This window comes from Balaenoptera acutorostrata, chromosome 5 (assembly GCF_949987535.1).
Source record: "Balaenoptera acutorostrata chromosome 5, mBalAcu1.1, whole genome shotgun sequence".
Classification (NCBI taxonomy): Eukaryota; Metazoa; Chordata; class Mammalia; order Artiodactyla; family Balaenopteridae; genus Balaenoptera; species Balaenoptera acutorostrata.
The window spans coordinates 53,538,443-53,553,155 of NC_080068.1; the positions used below are offsets into that span (position 1 = coordinate 53,538,443).

Genomic DNA, 14,713 nt, shown 5'->3' on the forward strand with positions numbered 1-14,713 from the left:
ATGAAGTTTCCATAAAACCCCCAAAGTACAGGGTTTGGAGAGTGGGTCTGAGGAGGGCTTGGAGGCTCCGTGCCCTTTTCCTGTGCCTTGTGCTAGGTATCTCTTCATCCAACTGTTGATTCATATATTTTAATATCCTTTTTTATAATAAAATGGTAATCTAGTGAGTAAACAGGTTTTCCTCAGTTCTGTGAGCCATTCTAGCAAATTATTGGAACCTGAGAAGTTGGTGGGAACCTCTGATTTATAGCAAGTAGGTCAGAAATGCAGGTAATAACCTGTACTTGGGATTGGCATCCTGAGTTGGAGGGGGTCATAGGAACCTCCAGTTTATAGCCCATCAGTTAGAAGCACAGGTAACAACCTGGGCTTGAGATTGGCATCTGAAGCGGAGGACAGTATTGAGGACTGAGCCCTTTACGTGTGGAATCTGATGCTCTCTCTGGGGAGACAGTGTCAGAACTGAGTTGAATTCTTGGACACCTTGCTGGTGCCCTGGAATTGCTTGTTGGTGTGGGGAAGCCTCCACACACATGCAAGTTAGAATTGGGTCCAGGAACCCTTCTGGAATCATATCAAGGAACATTTGGAAGAATTTTAAATTTTAATTGCTCCCTTACTTCTGTTTAAACCCCAGGAAGACTCTGATTTTCTATTATCATTCAGAGTTTCCAAGCACAAATATTCCAAAAACTTGAGGAAAAAGAGAAAAAATATAAAAACAATGGAAGGTAGATAATATTATCTGTTAACGTTAGTTGGGTATAAACAGCTAAATATATTACTTGTTAAGCCAAACTTTATCAAGGAAAGAAAGAAGGCTATTTAGAGTGTTAGTCAAAGATTAGGGTGAAATGAACAATCTTAAATCAAGAATAAAAAGGAAAATCAAGGAAAATGAGAAATAATTTTTCTTCAAGTCTTGTCCCATAGTGGAATTATTCTTCTAAAAGCAAATGATTGAATAAAAAATCCTGAAGTTCAAATTTACCCTTGTAAGATATTGGTTTTCCTCTGAAGGAAAAGGCTGTGGGAACAACACTGCCTCAACCACTAGCCAAAGCATGAACTAGATGACCTAGTAAGGCTTTTCCATTTCTAATTTCTTGATCCTTGTATTCATAAATTTTCCTGTTTAATATTTTTTCTTTCAATGGGACGTCCAAAAACTCTTGTGAAAAAGGTCCAAGATGGAAATTGCTTATTCATTGATAGTAGGGGGAAAAGAAAACCTACTCATTTCACTCTGTTAAGTAGAGACAGTAAATATTCATTCCCTCATTCATTCAACAAATATTCTTTGAGTGCTTGCTATGTGCCAGGCTCTATTCTATGAGTATGAAATGTTAGCATCCTAATTCCTAGTCAACCTAATGCCTTGGTTAAAGAAATAATAATATTAAGAATAATGTATACACAGCATACTTGATTCTGTGATCCACAAATGAAAAATCAGTATTAATTACATAAAACAGGGGAGGGTTCCATGTGAGAGGAAAATTCTTGTCCTCAGTGATCAACAAATTAATTCTATGTGTGCTGTTATCAGCCCCATTTCCTCATTTTGCAAGTCTTGTAGCTGTGTTTTTTGAGGCTATAGGGGGTGAAGAGTTGGAGATGATAGTCGATAGGTCTAGCTTTCATGGTCCTATCGTGGTCAGTCCCATGTACCTACTCTAAAGTTTCGCTGTGTTAGTTCTAGATGTTGAGATCCTTAGGACCTGGAACAAAGCTCAACACCAGGTTGGGAAAAAAGGACATAATTTTCCCTGGATGTGCTCAAGGTGTAATATTTAAAGTACTCTGCAACTTCTATGGGATGGAAATTGTGCTAGAAACTTGTAATTGAAAGTGAGTAAAGCAGAGGTCAGTGCCCTCAAGGAAGCTGCAGTTTAGAGAGGGAGGTGGATATAAATCTAGTCAATTATGATGCAATAAAGTTCTGTACTTACACTTGGAACAAAGGTGAGAAATTTTCAGATTTATTTGGCCATAGGGAAAAAATTAAAAATTACAGTCTATTTAATCAATATTGTCCAAAGGTCATTAGATATATTAAAAGTGTGGGAAAGTACTTCATTAAAATTAAAAACTTCTGCTCCCTGAAAGTCAAGGTCAAAAGGATGACAAGCCACAGACTGGGAGGAAATGTTTGAAAAATATTTTTTGCAAAAAATAAAGGACTGCTATCTAAAATATACAAAGAACTCTTAAAATGCAATAAGAAAACAAAAAACCCAATTAAAAAATGGGCCAAAAGCTTTTAACAGACACCTGACCAAAGAAGACATACAGATGGCAAATAAACATATGAAAAGATATTCTCCCTCATATGTCATCAGGGAAATGCAAATTAAAACAACAGTGAGATACCACTGCACACCTATTATAATGGCCAAAATCTGGAACACAGATGCACAAATGCTGGCTAAGATGCAGAACAACAAGAACTTTCATTCATTGCTGGTGAGAATGCAAAATGGTACAGCCACTTTGGAAGATAGTTTGGCAGTTTCTTATAAAACTAAAAATACTCTTACAATATGATCCAGCAATCACGCTCCTTGGTATTTACTCAAAGGAGTTGCAAATTTATGTCCACACGAAAACCTGTACAAGGATGTTTCTAGCAGTTTTATTAATAATTGACAAAACTTGGAAGCAGCCAAGATGTCCTTCAGTAGTTGAATACACTATGGTAGTACATTCAGACAATGGAATATTATTCAGTGCTAAAAAGAAATGAGCTATCAAGCCATGAAAAGGTGTGGAGGAAAAATTAATATTGCTAAGTGAAAGAAGCCAATCTGAAAAAGCTACACACTGCATGATCTCACCTATATGACATTCTGGAAAAGGCAAACCTAAGGAGGCTATAAAAAAGATCAGTGGTTGCCAGGGGTAGGGGAGGGTTAGTAGGTGGAGCATAGAAAATTTTTAGGGCAGTGAAAATTCTCTGTATGATACTATAATGATAGAACATGTCATTATACATTTGTCCAAACCCATACAATGTACAAAAATAAGAGTGAACCGTCATGTAAACTGTGGACTTTGGGTGATTATGATGTGTCAACGTAGGTTCATCAGTTCTAACAAATGTACTACTCTTCTGTTACATTTTGGGGGATGTTGACAGTAGGGCAGGCTATGCATGTTTGGGGACAGGGAGGATGTGGGAAATCTCTGTATTTTCCCCCCTCGATTCTGCTGCGAACCTCAATTCTGCTCTAAAAAAAAAGTCTCAATAAAAAAAAAAAGTGTGGGAAAGGTAAACAGCAAAAACAACAACAAACCTATAAATGAATTCTTTGCTGTAAGAAATGACAAGTTTTTTTTTTTTTAAAGGCTAGAGTTTTTTTTGTTTGTTTGTTTTTTAATTTTATAGCTACTTTATTTATTTATTTATTTATTTTTGGCTGTGTTGGGTCTTCGGTTCGTGCAAGGGCTTTCTCTGGTTACGGCAAGTGGGGGCCACTCTTCATCGCGGTGCGGGGACCGCTCTTCATCGCGGTGCGCGGGCCTTTCACTATCGCGGCCCCTCCCGTTGCGGGGCACAGGCTCCAGACGCGCAGGCTCAGCAGTTGTGGCTCACGGGCCCAGCCGCCCCGCAGCATGTGGGATCTTCCCAGACCAGGGCTCGAACCCGTGTCCCCTGCACTAGCAGGCAGACTCCCAACCACTGCGCCACCAGGGAAGCCCAGTTTTTTTTATTTTTATGTTTAGTAGACAATAAACATTAGGTATCAAAATGTCAAGTTATGACAAGATAGACAACATTGACTTGACAGCATCAAACAGAAAATACACACACACACACACACACACACCTCTCCGCTTAGTTAATTGCTGCCAACACAAGGATGCACAGGTTAAAATACCCATATATCAATCGACTTCATGAAACTTAAGTCTTAAAGGGGATGATTTCACAATTAGGGAGACTACATACATGTTATTACTTTTGAAATTATTTCTCTACTTAAAACATATTTTGGAAGAAAACATACTCAAAATATTGCTTTAGTATTTTGTGGAGCACCTATTAGCATCTCCTGGAATTTGCCTTTCTTTGACTTGGGGATAGGAAGAGGGAGGGGTCTTATGACTGGAAAGCCAATATGAGCAAGTGTGTGGACGTGGGATGTGGGAACAAACCACTGCTGCTGAAGGCAAAGAAGCCTGCAGGGAAGGGTGGGGATTTGATGCTCCGCAGGCAGGCAGGGGTCAGCTTGTGGAAGGAACTCAGTGACTTCTCTGCCTTTTATTCCTACTGTTATCTCTGGTAAAATGAAAAGTTCATAATGTTTTAGTTGTTTATATTTTCCTACTTTTCTTAGAACTTGCCATATTTCATTATCAGTGGGTTATCTATACATACGCCATACAGATTCATCTAAGAAAATCTTCATTTAAGCCCTTACTATGTTCTAGACAACGTGCTCAACAGGTTACAAGCAAGATTATGTTAATTTTCATGAACATTTTGCAAAAGCATCGTTAGTAAACCGATTTTAGAGTTGAGAAAACTGAGGTGGAATCTGTATGTGAATCCTACCCATCTCAAAGTTCATTTTACTTTAGTAATTGGTCTCCATAATGGCATTTTCCCAGGTGTGTTCCTCAGAGGATAAAGCATGAGAAAAAAGCACTCTGTGGTCACTACTGTAGGAGGACTGGAGTGCACTACATCTCTCTCTTGAACACTCACAATGCACTTAGGATAATAAAGTCCCTGTGAAGTTCTGAAATAAAGAAACCCATTTCATTGTGTTCATATGAGCATTTCACAAACTGTCAGAGAATTCTTTTTTTTTTTTTGGTGAAACATTTAATTTTCGGGACATACTTTGGGAAACTTTGTATATTGGGAGAGGCTTATTAATAAGAACTCAACTTATTTAGAAACCTTATTATATACTCTCAAATTAATGTTTGTCAGAATGAGGGTCATGAACTCATTGGGTTGTGAAATCAATGAAGTAGATCCTGAGCAGTATTTGGGAAACAAAACAAAACAAAGCAAAACAAATAAGATAGAAAATATCAGGGTTATTGCATATAATAAGTACTGAATCATGAACATTTTTCCTGGGTCACAGTGTAAAATACATTTCTTTCCATGGTCATGGCCAAAAACATCTAAAGAGACTGCTTTTATGAAAGTCACATGAATTGCTTGTTATGCAGGAGTTATGATGCTAACAAATGTCTGAATTTTATGAAATTAACACAAAAAGGACCACAGTAATCACATGGCTAAATACAGTACTTGTTATTACTTAAAATCAGATAATTTTAGAGCTGAAATATCTCATAGAGGGAAAACCAAAATAGAGTTTTAGTGATTTGTCAAGGTCAGACAGCTGTTAGCTGGGCCTAGAACGCAGGGTTTCTGATTTGTGCTATATAATTCTTTTACTTGTCAGCATAAATTGACATAATTTTTATTTATAGAACACGAGGATTATTTCTTTTTAACAAATAAGAAAACCAGGCACAAAATTCAGCAAATCACCCCAGATAGTAAGTCAATGATAGGTTACAAAAATGCTGAAGGCTTTAATTGAAGGGAGAAAGTAATATAGAGATACTTCAGTGCTGAGGTCTAATTATTATTCCAGCTAATAACTAACTAATTAACCTAATACCCCATGTTACTAGGTGGGGTCATTCAGTTGTTTGGTTTCTCACTTGAACATGTAAGTGTCCTGTATATATGATTCTGAGAAGACTTAGCGGATAACACATCAGTGAACACAAACCCTGCCATGTGTAAGCTAAAGATGCAGACTTTAAATAATGAACCAAAGTATTCCCTCCAAACGCACACCATTTTTAAAAAAGAAAAGGAGCTATGACATATGGAATCATCCAGAAGCTACAAACAGAAGCTTCTACACATTTTATTTTAGGAAGGCCTCTGAAAGGCGCCTTCCAGTTGAAGTCTTGAAAAATTATACCTAAATTTGTGCCTATTCACTCTTCTCTCATGGTCTGTTCTGGGGCGGGAGTGTCAGAAACTGGTCAGTGGAGGTTGGAAATATTTCCTTTTCCACCCCCTCTGCTCCCTGGAAAGCGCCCACAAGCGTCTACCGCAGGGATGCGGGCCTGCGCTCGGCTTCCAGCAAACCCTTCTCAAGTCTCTGGAGCCCAGGTTGGTGCTATCTCCTCCCAGAAAGCTCTGGGCCACAAAGGGCAGAAATCGTTTGATAACTTAATCTTGGGGAGAGGAAGAGACGCTGAGGCCTGTGTACTCTAGTGATAAACGGAATCATCCGGGTGACTCAAGGAAGAGACATAGCATCGTTTAAAACTAACACAAACTAATAAAGCATAAACAAGAACTGAAAGGGGGTAGGAACCACCCCTACGAAACGTGGTAGGCGGCTGGTGTCCGGAAGGAGGATGACCGCGTCGTTACGACCTGGAGGTTCCAGGGGTTCCCTCCGGGGAGACCCGGCGGGGAGAGCAGGGAAGGTAGAGCAGGAGGTGAACTTCCTAAAACCCAGGACCGACCCTTAGACCCTCCCCCTTCCTATAATTAACTCAAAGCCGGTCCCGCCAGTCGGGGCCGGTGGCTCCCCTGGACCGCCACCTCCCGTCGCCCATGTCGCGGGGAAGGAGAAGATCCCGGGATGGGGGTGTGGAGCCCGGGCCACTCGAGCCCCCTCGCGCGGCTTCAAAGCCTGACCCTGCCTGGGGCCGACCACGGTCGCCGTCCTCCCCACTCCTCCCCGCTCCTCCCGCGCCGGCAGCGCCCGCCCCGGCCGTCCCGGCTGGCGCGGGGGGCGCGGGACCGGGCCCCGCGTGACGTGGGCGCCGCGGCGGGAGGGGCCGCCCGGGGGGCTCCGGCCGCCTTATTAGCGCCCCGCGGGTCGCCGGCAGCGAGCATACGGCCGCTTCGCGAGCAACAGGAGCCGGCGAGCGGCCCACTCCTCCCACCTCCTCCGCCTGCCTCCTCCTCCTCCCCTCCGGCTCCTCCCGCCCCCACCTCTGTGCGAGCGGCGGAATCGCCCTCTCCCTGCCTCTTTCTCCCGCTCCCGCTCGCTCGTCTCTCTCGCTAATACTTCCCCCTGCTGTGCTCCAGGGGACCCAAGCATTCTCAGCGCTAACCTTAGGGACCCATGGTGCTCGAAAAGCCTAGAAAAAGCCGCTTCGGGCAGAGATAGTTGGAAGCCCCTCGTCCCTTCCCCCTCTCCCGGCGCAGCCCATGCCCGGCTCGCAGCACCTTCTCGCTCCTGCACATTCTGTTTGGGAGGACGGGGTGAGAAGGTGAAGTGGAAAGAACTGCAGAGCAGAGGGGGCCAGTCTCAGAGCTCAGATTTCATTTTCATTGAAGCAAAGCACGGAAGATCAGTTTTTTTCTGTTTGTTTTTGTTTTTGTTTTAATTCTGCATTTTTTTGTTCTTTTTTCTTTTTTTTTCAAGAAACTTATTTTGAGGGGGGGTGGGTTTGCTCTGGGCATTTGCTTTGCCCAGTAGTTGAAAAGTGAACTCGACTCGTGATGGTTCTCCTGTCACTTTGGTTGATAGCAGCCGCTCTGGTAGAGGTTAGGACTTCAGCTGATGGACAAGTAAGTGGAAAATAATAACAATAAAAAACTCAAACCCAACCTTTTCCCGAAAAAGTTCCTCCCCTCTTTCCCCTCCTCTCTCTCCTCCTCCCCCCTCCCACCCTTCCCTGTTATCTGGTGCATTCACGGACGGTGTTTCGAGGGCTGGGCGCAGCGTGCGGGGCTTTCTGGGGTGGGGGGTTGAATGGCACGGGAGGTTAGGACTCCCACTTCGGGAGCCCACGCTTGTCACACCTAGGACTTCACTTTGCGGCATTCGGAACAATTCCTGGTGACAAAGTGCAGCCAATTCGCATCCTCGCCGGGCCATCTGGGTTTCCTCTTTCCGGAGGGCGGTCTGGGCGCTTGAATGAAGTTCTGGACGCTGGGTCCGGGATCCCAGTGCTCTGGTTGCAGCACCCGGAGTCGGGTTCTCGGGACTTTCTCTCCTTACTGACTCACAGCTTTTTCGGGCAGCCGGAGGCGGGGGTTTCAGGAAGTCCTTGGGCCGGACAGGGAGCGATCCAGTAGACACGTGTCCTGGGAGGACCGCGGCAGGGCCGGGGTTTGACAGTTGGGGAGGGGGGTCCGGGGACGTTTCCTGCCCTGCGTTTTCCTGGGCAGAGGCTGGAGGCGCCGGCCGCTTTTCTCCCCTCCCCCTCTGCACAACTCCTCCTCCTTTTAAAGCGAAGTTGAGTGCAGCTCTGTTTCTTTTCGACCCAGCCCCCGCCCTTTGGAGACTCAAGGTGAAGCCCGATGCTCTCGGAAGAGTCCTTGAGAAGGCTCAGCGGGATGAGCCGAGACGTTTGTAGTAAATCACATCAGCACAGGGCCGGTGGGACTTTGGGTACAGAATTTCTCTGTGAGTTTTTGTAGCGTCTCGGGTCTGCCTGGTCTGACCATAGGGTGAAAAGTAGAGAATTGTCTGGTGGATTCCTGACCTCAAATCTGATACATCAGGATTTAGACTTCTTTTTGCACGTGTAAATTCAGAGACTTTCTTTTCTACTCCTGACCCAGTACCCGGAGTTTTCAGAAGAGAATATCGAGTGTCAGTATTTATTTTTTTGCTGGCTTCATAAATGTTAAATTAAAATTAAAACGAGCAAACGACACCCTGTCCCAAATTATTATTGAATTGGCTCATGCTGCTGTCACAGAACCTCCTACAAACTGAGGTGCAGCCTTTAGGCACCAATCCCGGTCTCCAGCATCTCCTGATTAGCCAGCTCCTGAAAAGCATTAATGGTAGAAATAAAACGCATGAGGTGATAAGATGAAACCCAGTAACTGTTTCTTTTTCTTACTTTTCCCCCTCCTTTCCAGGCTGGTAATGAAGAAATGGTGCAAATAGGTAAGCCTTGTTCTCAGATGTCACTCTTATCTTAGTAGAAAGTAGGGAATGAAGTAAGCGAAGCAAAATATTGTTTCTGAAATTTCTCCCATTGATGGTTAAAGAAACAATTGGTAGTCCAGTAACAGTTCTGTTCTTCTCTTCCTCTTTCCGGAGGAGGGTGTCACTTTCCTCAGGCTGAGTTGTAGTGATGTAAAAATTCTCCTGCAGTTGGACTTTTCAGGCGTCGATTTATTAACTGTCTTTGGACAAGCCACTGGTAGGTACTGGGAGGGTGATGGAGGGACTGGAAGAAGATATGGAGATAAATTAAATCAACTTTTGTAGCATTAAGAGGAGCAAATCTGATTAGAAGAGAAACAAAGTGTAAGAATGCTACAAAGAAGAGAAAAATGAAGCACAGATGATGGAAAGTTTTCTCTTAAAATTTTTCCAGCTTTGAATAATCCCTCTGATGGCTTTTCTTATGCCATCTGCTTTGAAATCGTTATCTACTCATGTGTCAGATACTGTTAGGCCTTTTTCAGATAACATCTAAAACCTCGGTATTGCCTGACGATATGGGAATTATTCCCATTTTATGGGTGAGGACACTGAGGCTCAGGGAGTGTGACTTGTAACATGTCCTCCAAAGTCCATGGTCTTTTTTGAAGCTGTTTATAATAATGTATTTGTTCTGAATGCAGAAACTGAAAGTCATCTGTCAAGAAGCCAGGCTCCATTCAGTCTTTTCATACACATTTAACTTGGGTTACTTTAAAAGATAATTTTCCTTTTGGCAGAGTGTTGGTCTCTGTAAATTGTGTATTTGTCAGGTGATATGGTAAAGTCATCGTTTAGGTGAAAAGATTTTGTTACTGCAGAAGTAGTTACAAATCGTTGCCCGTGTGCTGTGTGCCAGGCACATTGCTAATTGCTTTATGTGCCTTATGTCATCTATTTCTCACAACTGCACTAGGGGGTAGGGACACATTGTGCCTATTTTAGATTTGAAGGAAATGAAGCTTGAGAGGTTATACGGTAACCTGCTGTAGCGCATAGTGGAGAGCTCAGGGAATTCCATACTTGTAAACTAATGGAGGGACCCCAAGATCCAGGCCCAGAGTAACTGTTTGTAGCCATATGACATCGTGTGTCAGAATGCTCCCTTCTTACTCAGTGCTTAGCATTGTTGGAACTCCTCCACAAGCTTAGACCTCCACAGGAAGAGCAGGACAGACAGGAGGAAAGTGACTGAGAATTGCATTGAAAATACAATGTCTATGAAGAGACATTTGTCATTTGTAGTTGATAGCATTCAGCCATCAACATCTATCTTTTTAAAGAAGGATTTTTCTTTTTCACCAGTCTTCAAACAAGTAGGAAAAGAAAGCTGTCTTACTTTTTATTTCTTAAACATTTGATTACTTAAACATCCCAACATTTCAATATGTAAATTAAAAAACTATTTTAAGATTACTCATTCTACAAGGAATAAAATACATTGCTTTGATTAAATTTTCAGATAGACTCAGCATGCTCATATGTAAGAGGCCCTGGGTTAGACTTTGGTTCAGTCCTTTTGCTAATATAAACTACTTTGGTAGTTCTCGTCCTCAGGGAAGAAAGTAGTACAGGTCTGCTTTAATTTGGTAAGAGGGAGATGAGTAACAGCACAGAAGAGAAGAGGGCAGGGCACTCTTAGGTTGTGTTGCTGAAGATTTATTTGCTCCCAAGTTCCTCTGCTTTATGAGATTTCTTTATTTTATTATTATCATTTTCACTTACCATTTCCGAATTGAGTTAAGGGAAGAAATAAAGATGAAAATAGATTTGACTCACGAGTCTTGTGATAGCAGAAGTGTACCATTTGGCTTTGGGTTATAACCATTTATGTTGTTCTTAAGAGGGATTTAAAAATATATTTTAAAAATTTGATGTGCAATAATGAGATTCCTTTCCCCTGTCCCCATGCATCAAGGGATTGCTAACCTGGAGTTTTGGTAAATGTACTTTTCTACATATAGTTAAGTAATTTTTTTCCAATAATTGATTCAAAAGTGTTTTATGTAACTGCCTGGAGGTGCTATTTGATCAATGACATAATTAGGAAAAACTAATAAGGTTTGTAGAATTAATGAATTTATATTTGTTGATCTACAAATGGGCTAGAGAAGATTCCATGTTTCTGAATAATTTGTGAATAATTTAATGTCTCAAGAAGAGGTAAATATAATTTAGTAGCAAAACACAAATTGTTAGGAAGCTAAATTTAAAAACTCCTTTCTATTGAGATATAATATCCATGCAGGGTGGTGCATATAAGTGTACACCTTGCTGATTCTTCACGAAGGGAACACTTCTGGGTATCCAGCACCCGGATCGATAAGAACATTACTAGTGCTTGTGCCAATTTCCTAGCAGGATTCCCACACAAAAGGTGACTTGTAACAGGATCAATTAATTTTGCCAGTTTTTAATTCTTGTTATAAATAGAAAAACAATACATACTTTTTTAGTATTTGGCTTAGGAAACCAGTAAAAATATATATCTGATATGCTCCAACCCCCTAGAGTAGAGGGCAGACTGTGATGGGGACAGGTTAGAACATATATGTATATATGTCACCCATGAAGTGTGTAGTACGGAATGTGACTTCTTTGCTTTTTTCTCCATCCAGTGGAAAAATGCCCTCTTGGTGTGTGACTCTTGGGAAAACGGGCAAATAGGTTTTGAACTGTCACCTAGTTCTCTGCTCCCTTGTCAATCAGAGAGGAGCTATCTACCTATCTACACCCATATATACATACATACACCCATGCATACGTGCATACACAGTATATATATACACCCATACATACATATACCCACACATACATACATATACCCACACATATGCACACGTATACATGCACGCATACATACATATAGGTGCATATGTGAATGTGTATGTAATGTGTATATATGTGTAAATGTGTTTCATGAGATTGGTAGAATACTTCTGTGACATATCAGGGAGCTCTTTCATTTCTGATTCAGAATATGGCCTTGGTAGGATGCCTAGGGTAATTGTGGGTAGCTGGCTGGCTGGCCTGATTGGGTAAGGAGGTTTGCTCTGTGACACATGTGGCTTAGGAAATAATCATAGTTCTGTAGAAATTGGAGAATCCGAAAAAGAGTCCTCTGAGTCCTTTTGTTTCATAAGCCACGCCTTCGAGATTGCTTGAGTGTTATCAGAGGAAAAACCATTGTGAGACTTTGGTGTTCAGCTGTCTCCCCTCTCCCACCCCCGCTCTTAGAATTGGGGCATATCCATCTTTCTCTGCCCTGTTTCTGTTTCCCAGTTTCAAATTCCATTGCATTTTATTCTTAACCACATAAAGTTGCTAATTTGTCCTCTCAAATATCTGGTTTCCTGAGAAATAATTTTTCACCATTTTCAGGTACTCGTTTGGTTTTCAAGGTGTAGTGTGTCACTGTACCTTCTCCTTGGTATAGAGTAAGTGTTTCCACTAGCGTAGCCCTTGAGAGAGCAAAGACTTTGTCTTGATGACTGCTGTATCCTCTGTACATAAAACAGAGCTTGGTACCTTGTGGGCTCTCAAATATTTGTTATTCAGTGTATAGATCTAGTAAGCAGGTTATTACCATACTGGGATTTGCCTGTGTTCTGATGTTCCTAAAAGGCTCTTGTTCTGTGCCCCTGTCCAGGTTTAATTGGTCACAAGGAAAATGAAGATGGTGACAATGGCTATACAATTAATTATTCAATGTTATCAAGGCTCCTTGTGACTTCCTGTTTCACTCCACAAAGCCAGGGACTTAGGCTTATCAGTTTTTTATGCTTTTGTGTTTGTGCTCAATAAGTATTTGTCAAATTGAATAGAATTATGTGCAGGTTTGGAATGTTCACTAATTTTGCTCTAAAGTCTATTTGGGATAAGTTGCAATGTTGCTGGCATCAGTGGGAATAAGATAAGCTGAGACTGAAATCTGTCAATCCAGTTTGCCAACAGCAATACTAAAAGATGTGGTCTAAAGCAAGTTTAAAGGGATCCCTTGTAAAATTTAGAATTTCAGCCACTTAAGCCATTGTTCTTCCCTGGCACTAAAGATCATACACTTGACTTTACTGATTTAGCTCCCACCTCTCCATAGAACATCATAATGATTAAAGTTAAATGCTTTAAGCTTCTTAGATGAAGATGTTATTAAATGCAGCATGTTACCTATCACCAGCAACTTACCGCTGTTTAGCTGAACTATTCCTTCCCCATACTTTCACTGTTTTCTTTTTTCATTGTACCAAATAATCATAATATTGCTCAGAAATGTTAAGAAATCTCCAAGGTCATCTCTGTTTCCAGGACGATTATCTTTAAGCATTCTTTGCTTATGGGTAGCCAACCGAGATTACCCTGGAAATCCATTAGGGACAATTCCAAATTGTCTGCTAAAATCATGAGTGGTTTCAATATGAAGAGTTTGGTTATGCTGCTTGGACTGGATCTATTGACAGTGAAGACTTAAATGGAACCCTACTGCTTCCTCAAAGAGGATTGTTATTACCAGAATTTTGGGAACGCTTTCCTCAGAGTTCCTCTAATAGAGATCAGCTTTTACTTCTAAGCTGTGCTACTTCTATTATAAATTGTTGAGTTAGTCTTTTTTAATTAATCAGTTTTTGTTCTGATTATAGATGCTTTACATGTGCCCTTTGTAGTTATCTTCTATTTCTGTATCCCCCAGATTTTTGACAATCATCCCAAATATCAAACTTTTGTTATAATTTAGCATATTCTTATTCAGTCTTCTTTTAATACACAGATTATGGGGTTTTTATTGGATACCTGATTTTGTTTGGTTTAATATTTTAGTGTAATTTTCCATATCATTACAAACTCCTCATAAACATCATTTTCATCCCATCATACTAATAAACCTTATTTTGTGTAATCATTTCCCTAATGGTATCCATTTTCTCATGATGGTGAACATTGCCACACAGTGTTGTATATAGATTATTGCCCACTTTTCCAATGACTCCTTTAGGAGAGCGCTCTAGAAGTTGATTACTGTGTAAAACCAAATTAACATGATACATTTTGACAAATGCATGACTTTTGAAGACGTTTGTAGGACCTGAATTCCTAGTAGCAATATATAGGAAAGTGTTGATTTAAAATATTTTAATTTTAAATTAGGTTTGGTTCTGCTCTTCTTGACATTTGAACATAATTTTTAAATATTTGGTTATGCAATCCCTGAAAGATGCAATGAATTAATCATTTTTCTAGTTACCACGTACCTCAAAGTATGAACCATTGTATTATAAAAATGTTTTGTAATTTTATCAGTACTCTAAGAATATTTGTCCACCTCATAGAACAGAATTTGAGAGTTGTGTATTCTTTAGAATGGATAGTAAAGCGTGGGAAAAGTTTCCTAGCTTAGGAATCTCTGTTCCCACATGTAATTCATCCATCCTAATTTTCCGAATGCATTTACATGACTTTGCTGACTAACTATGAATCCCTAGAAGAGATTTTGTGGTAAAATGTCAGTCTCTTGTTTATAAAAACGAGTGCCACAAATTCAGCATGATGAATCTTTATGGAATTTAGAACAAATTGTGAGCAGCGTGAAGCAGTCTGTCTTGTTCTTGAAGTGACTGATAAAACAAAAATAGTATTTAGGAAGCTTGTAGAAAGTAAAATAGGATTAAACATATGAATCTTCAAATACTTAGATAATAAATCACATTTCCTACAATTTTTCTTCATATTTAGTACATATATTTTTATATGTACTAATGCACACAAAT

At 40.8% G+C, this 14,713-nt stretch overlaps 1 protein-coding gene across 3 annotated transcripts in view; it reads left to right on the forward strand.

The window, feature by feature from the left end:
- The first annotated feature begins 6,870 nt into the window (after positions 1 to 6,870).
- Positions 6,871 to 14,713, forward strand: part of ADAMTS3 (ADAM metallopeptidase with thrombospondin type 1 motif 3) — a 290,935-nt gene continuing 283,092 nt past the window's right edge. For 2 of the 3 annotated variants that reach the window (XM_057547499.1, XM_007193580.2), the window contains exons 1-2: positions 6,871 to 7,576; positions 8,882 to 8,909. In XM_057547499.1, the coding sequence (XP_057403482.1) occupies positions 7,508 to 7,576; positions 8,882 to 8,909 (97 nt within the window). In that variant the 5' untranslated portion in view covers positions 6,871 to 7,507. Of the gene's footprint in view, positions 7,577 to 8,505; positions 8,607 to 8,881; positions 8,910 to 14,713 lie in introns of those variants that run through there. The other variant, XM_057547500.1, reaches the window with a different exon arrangement.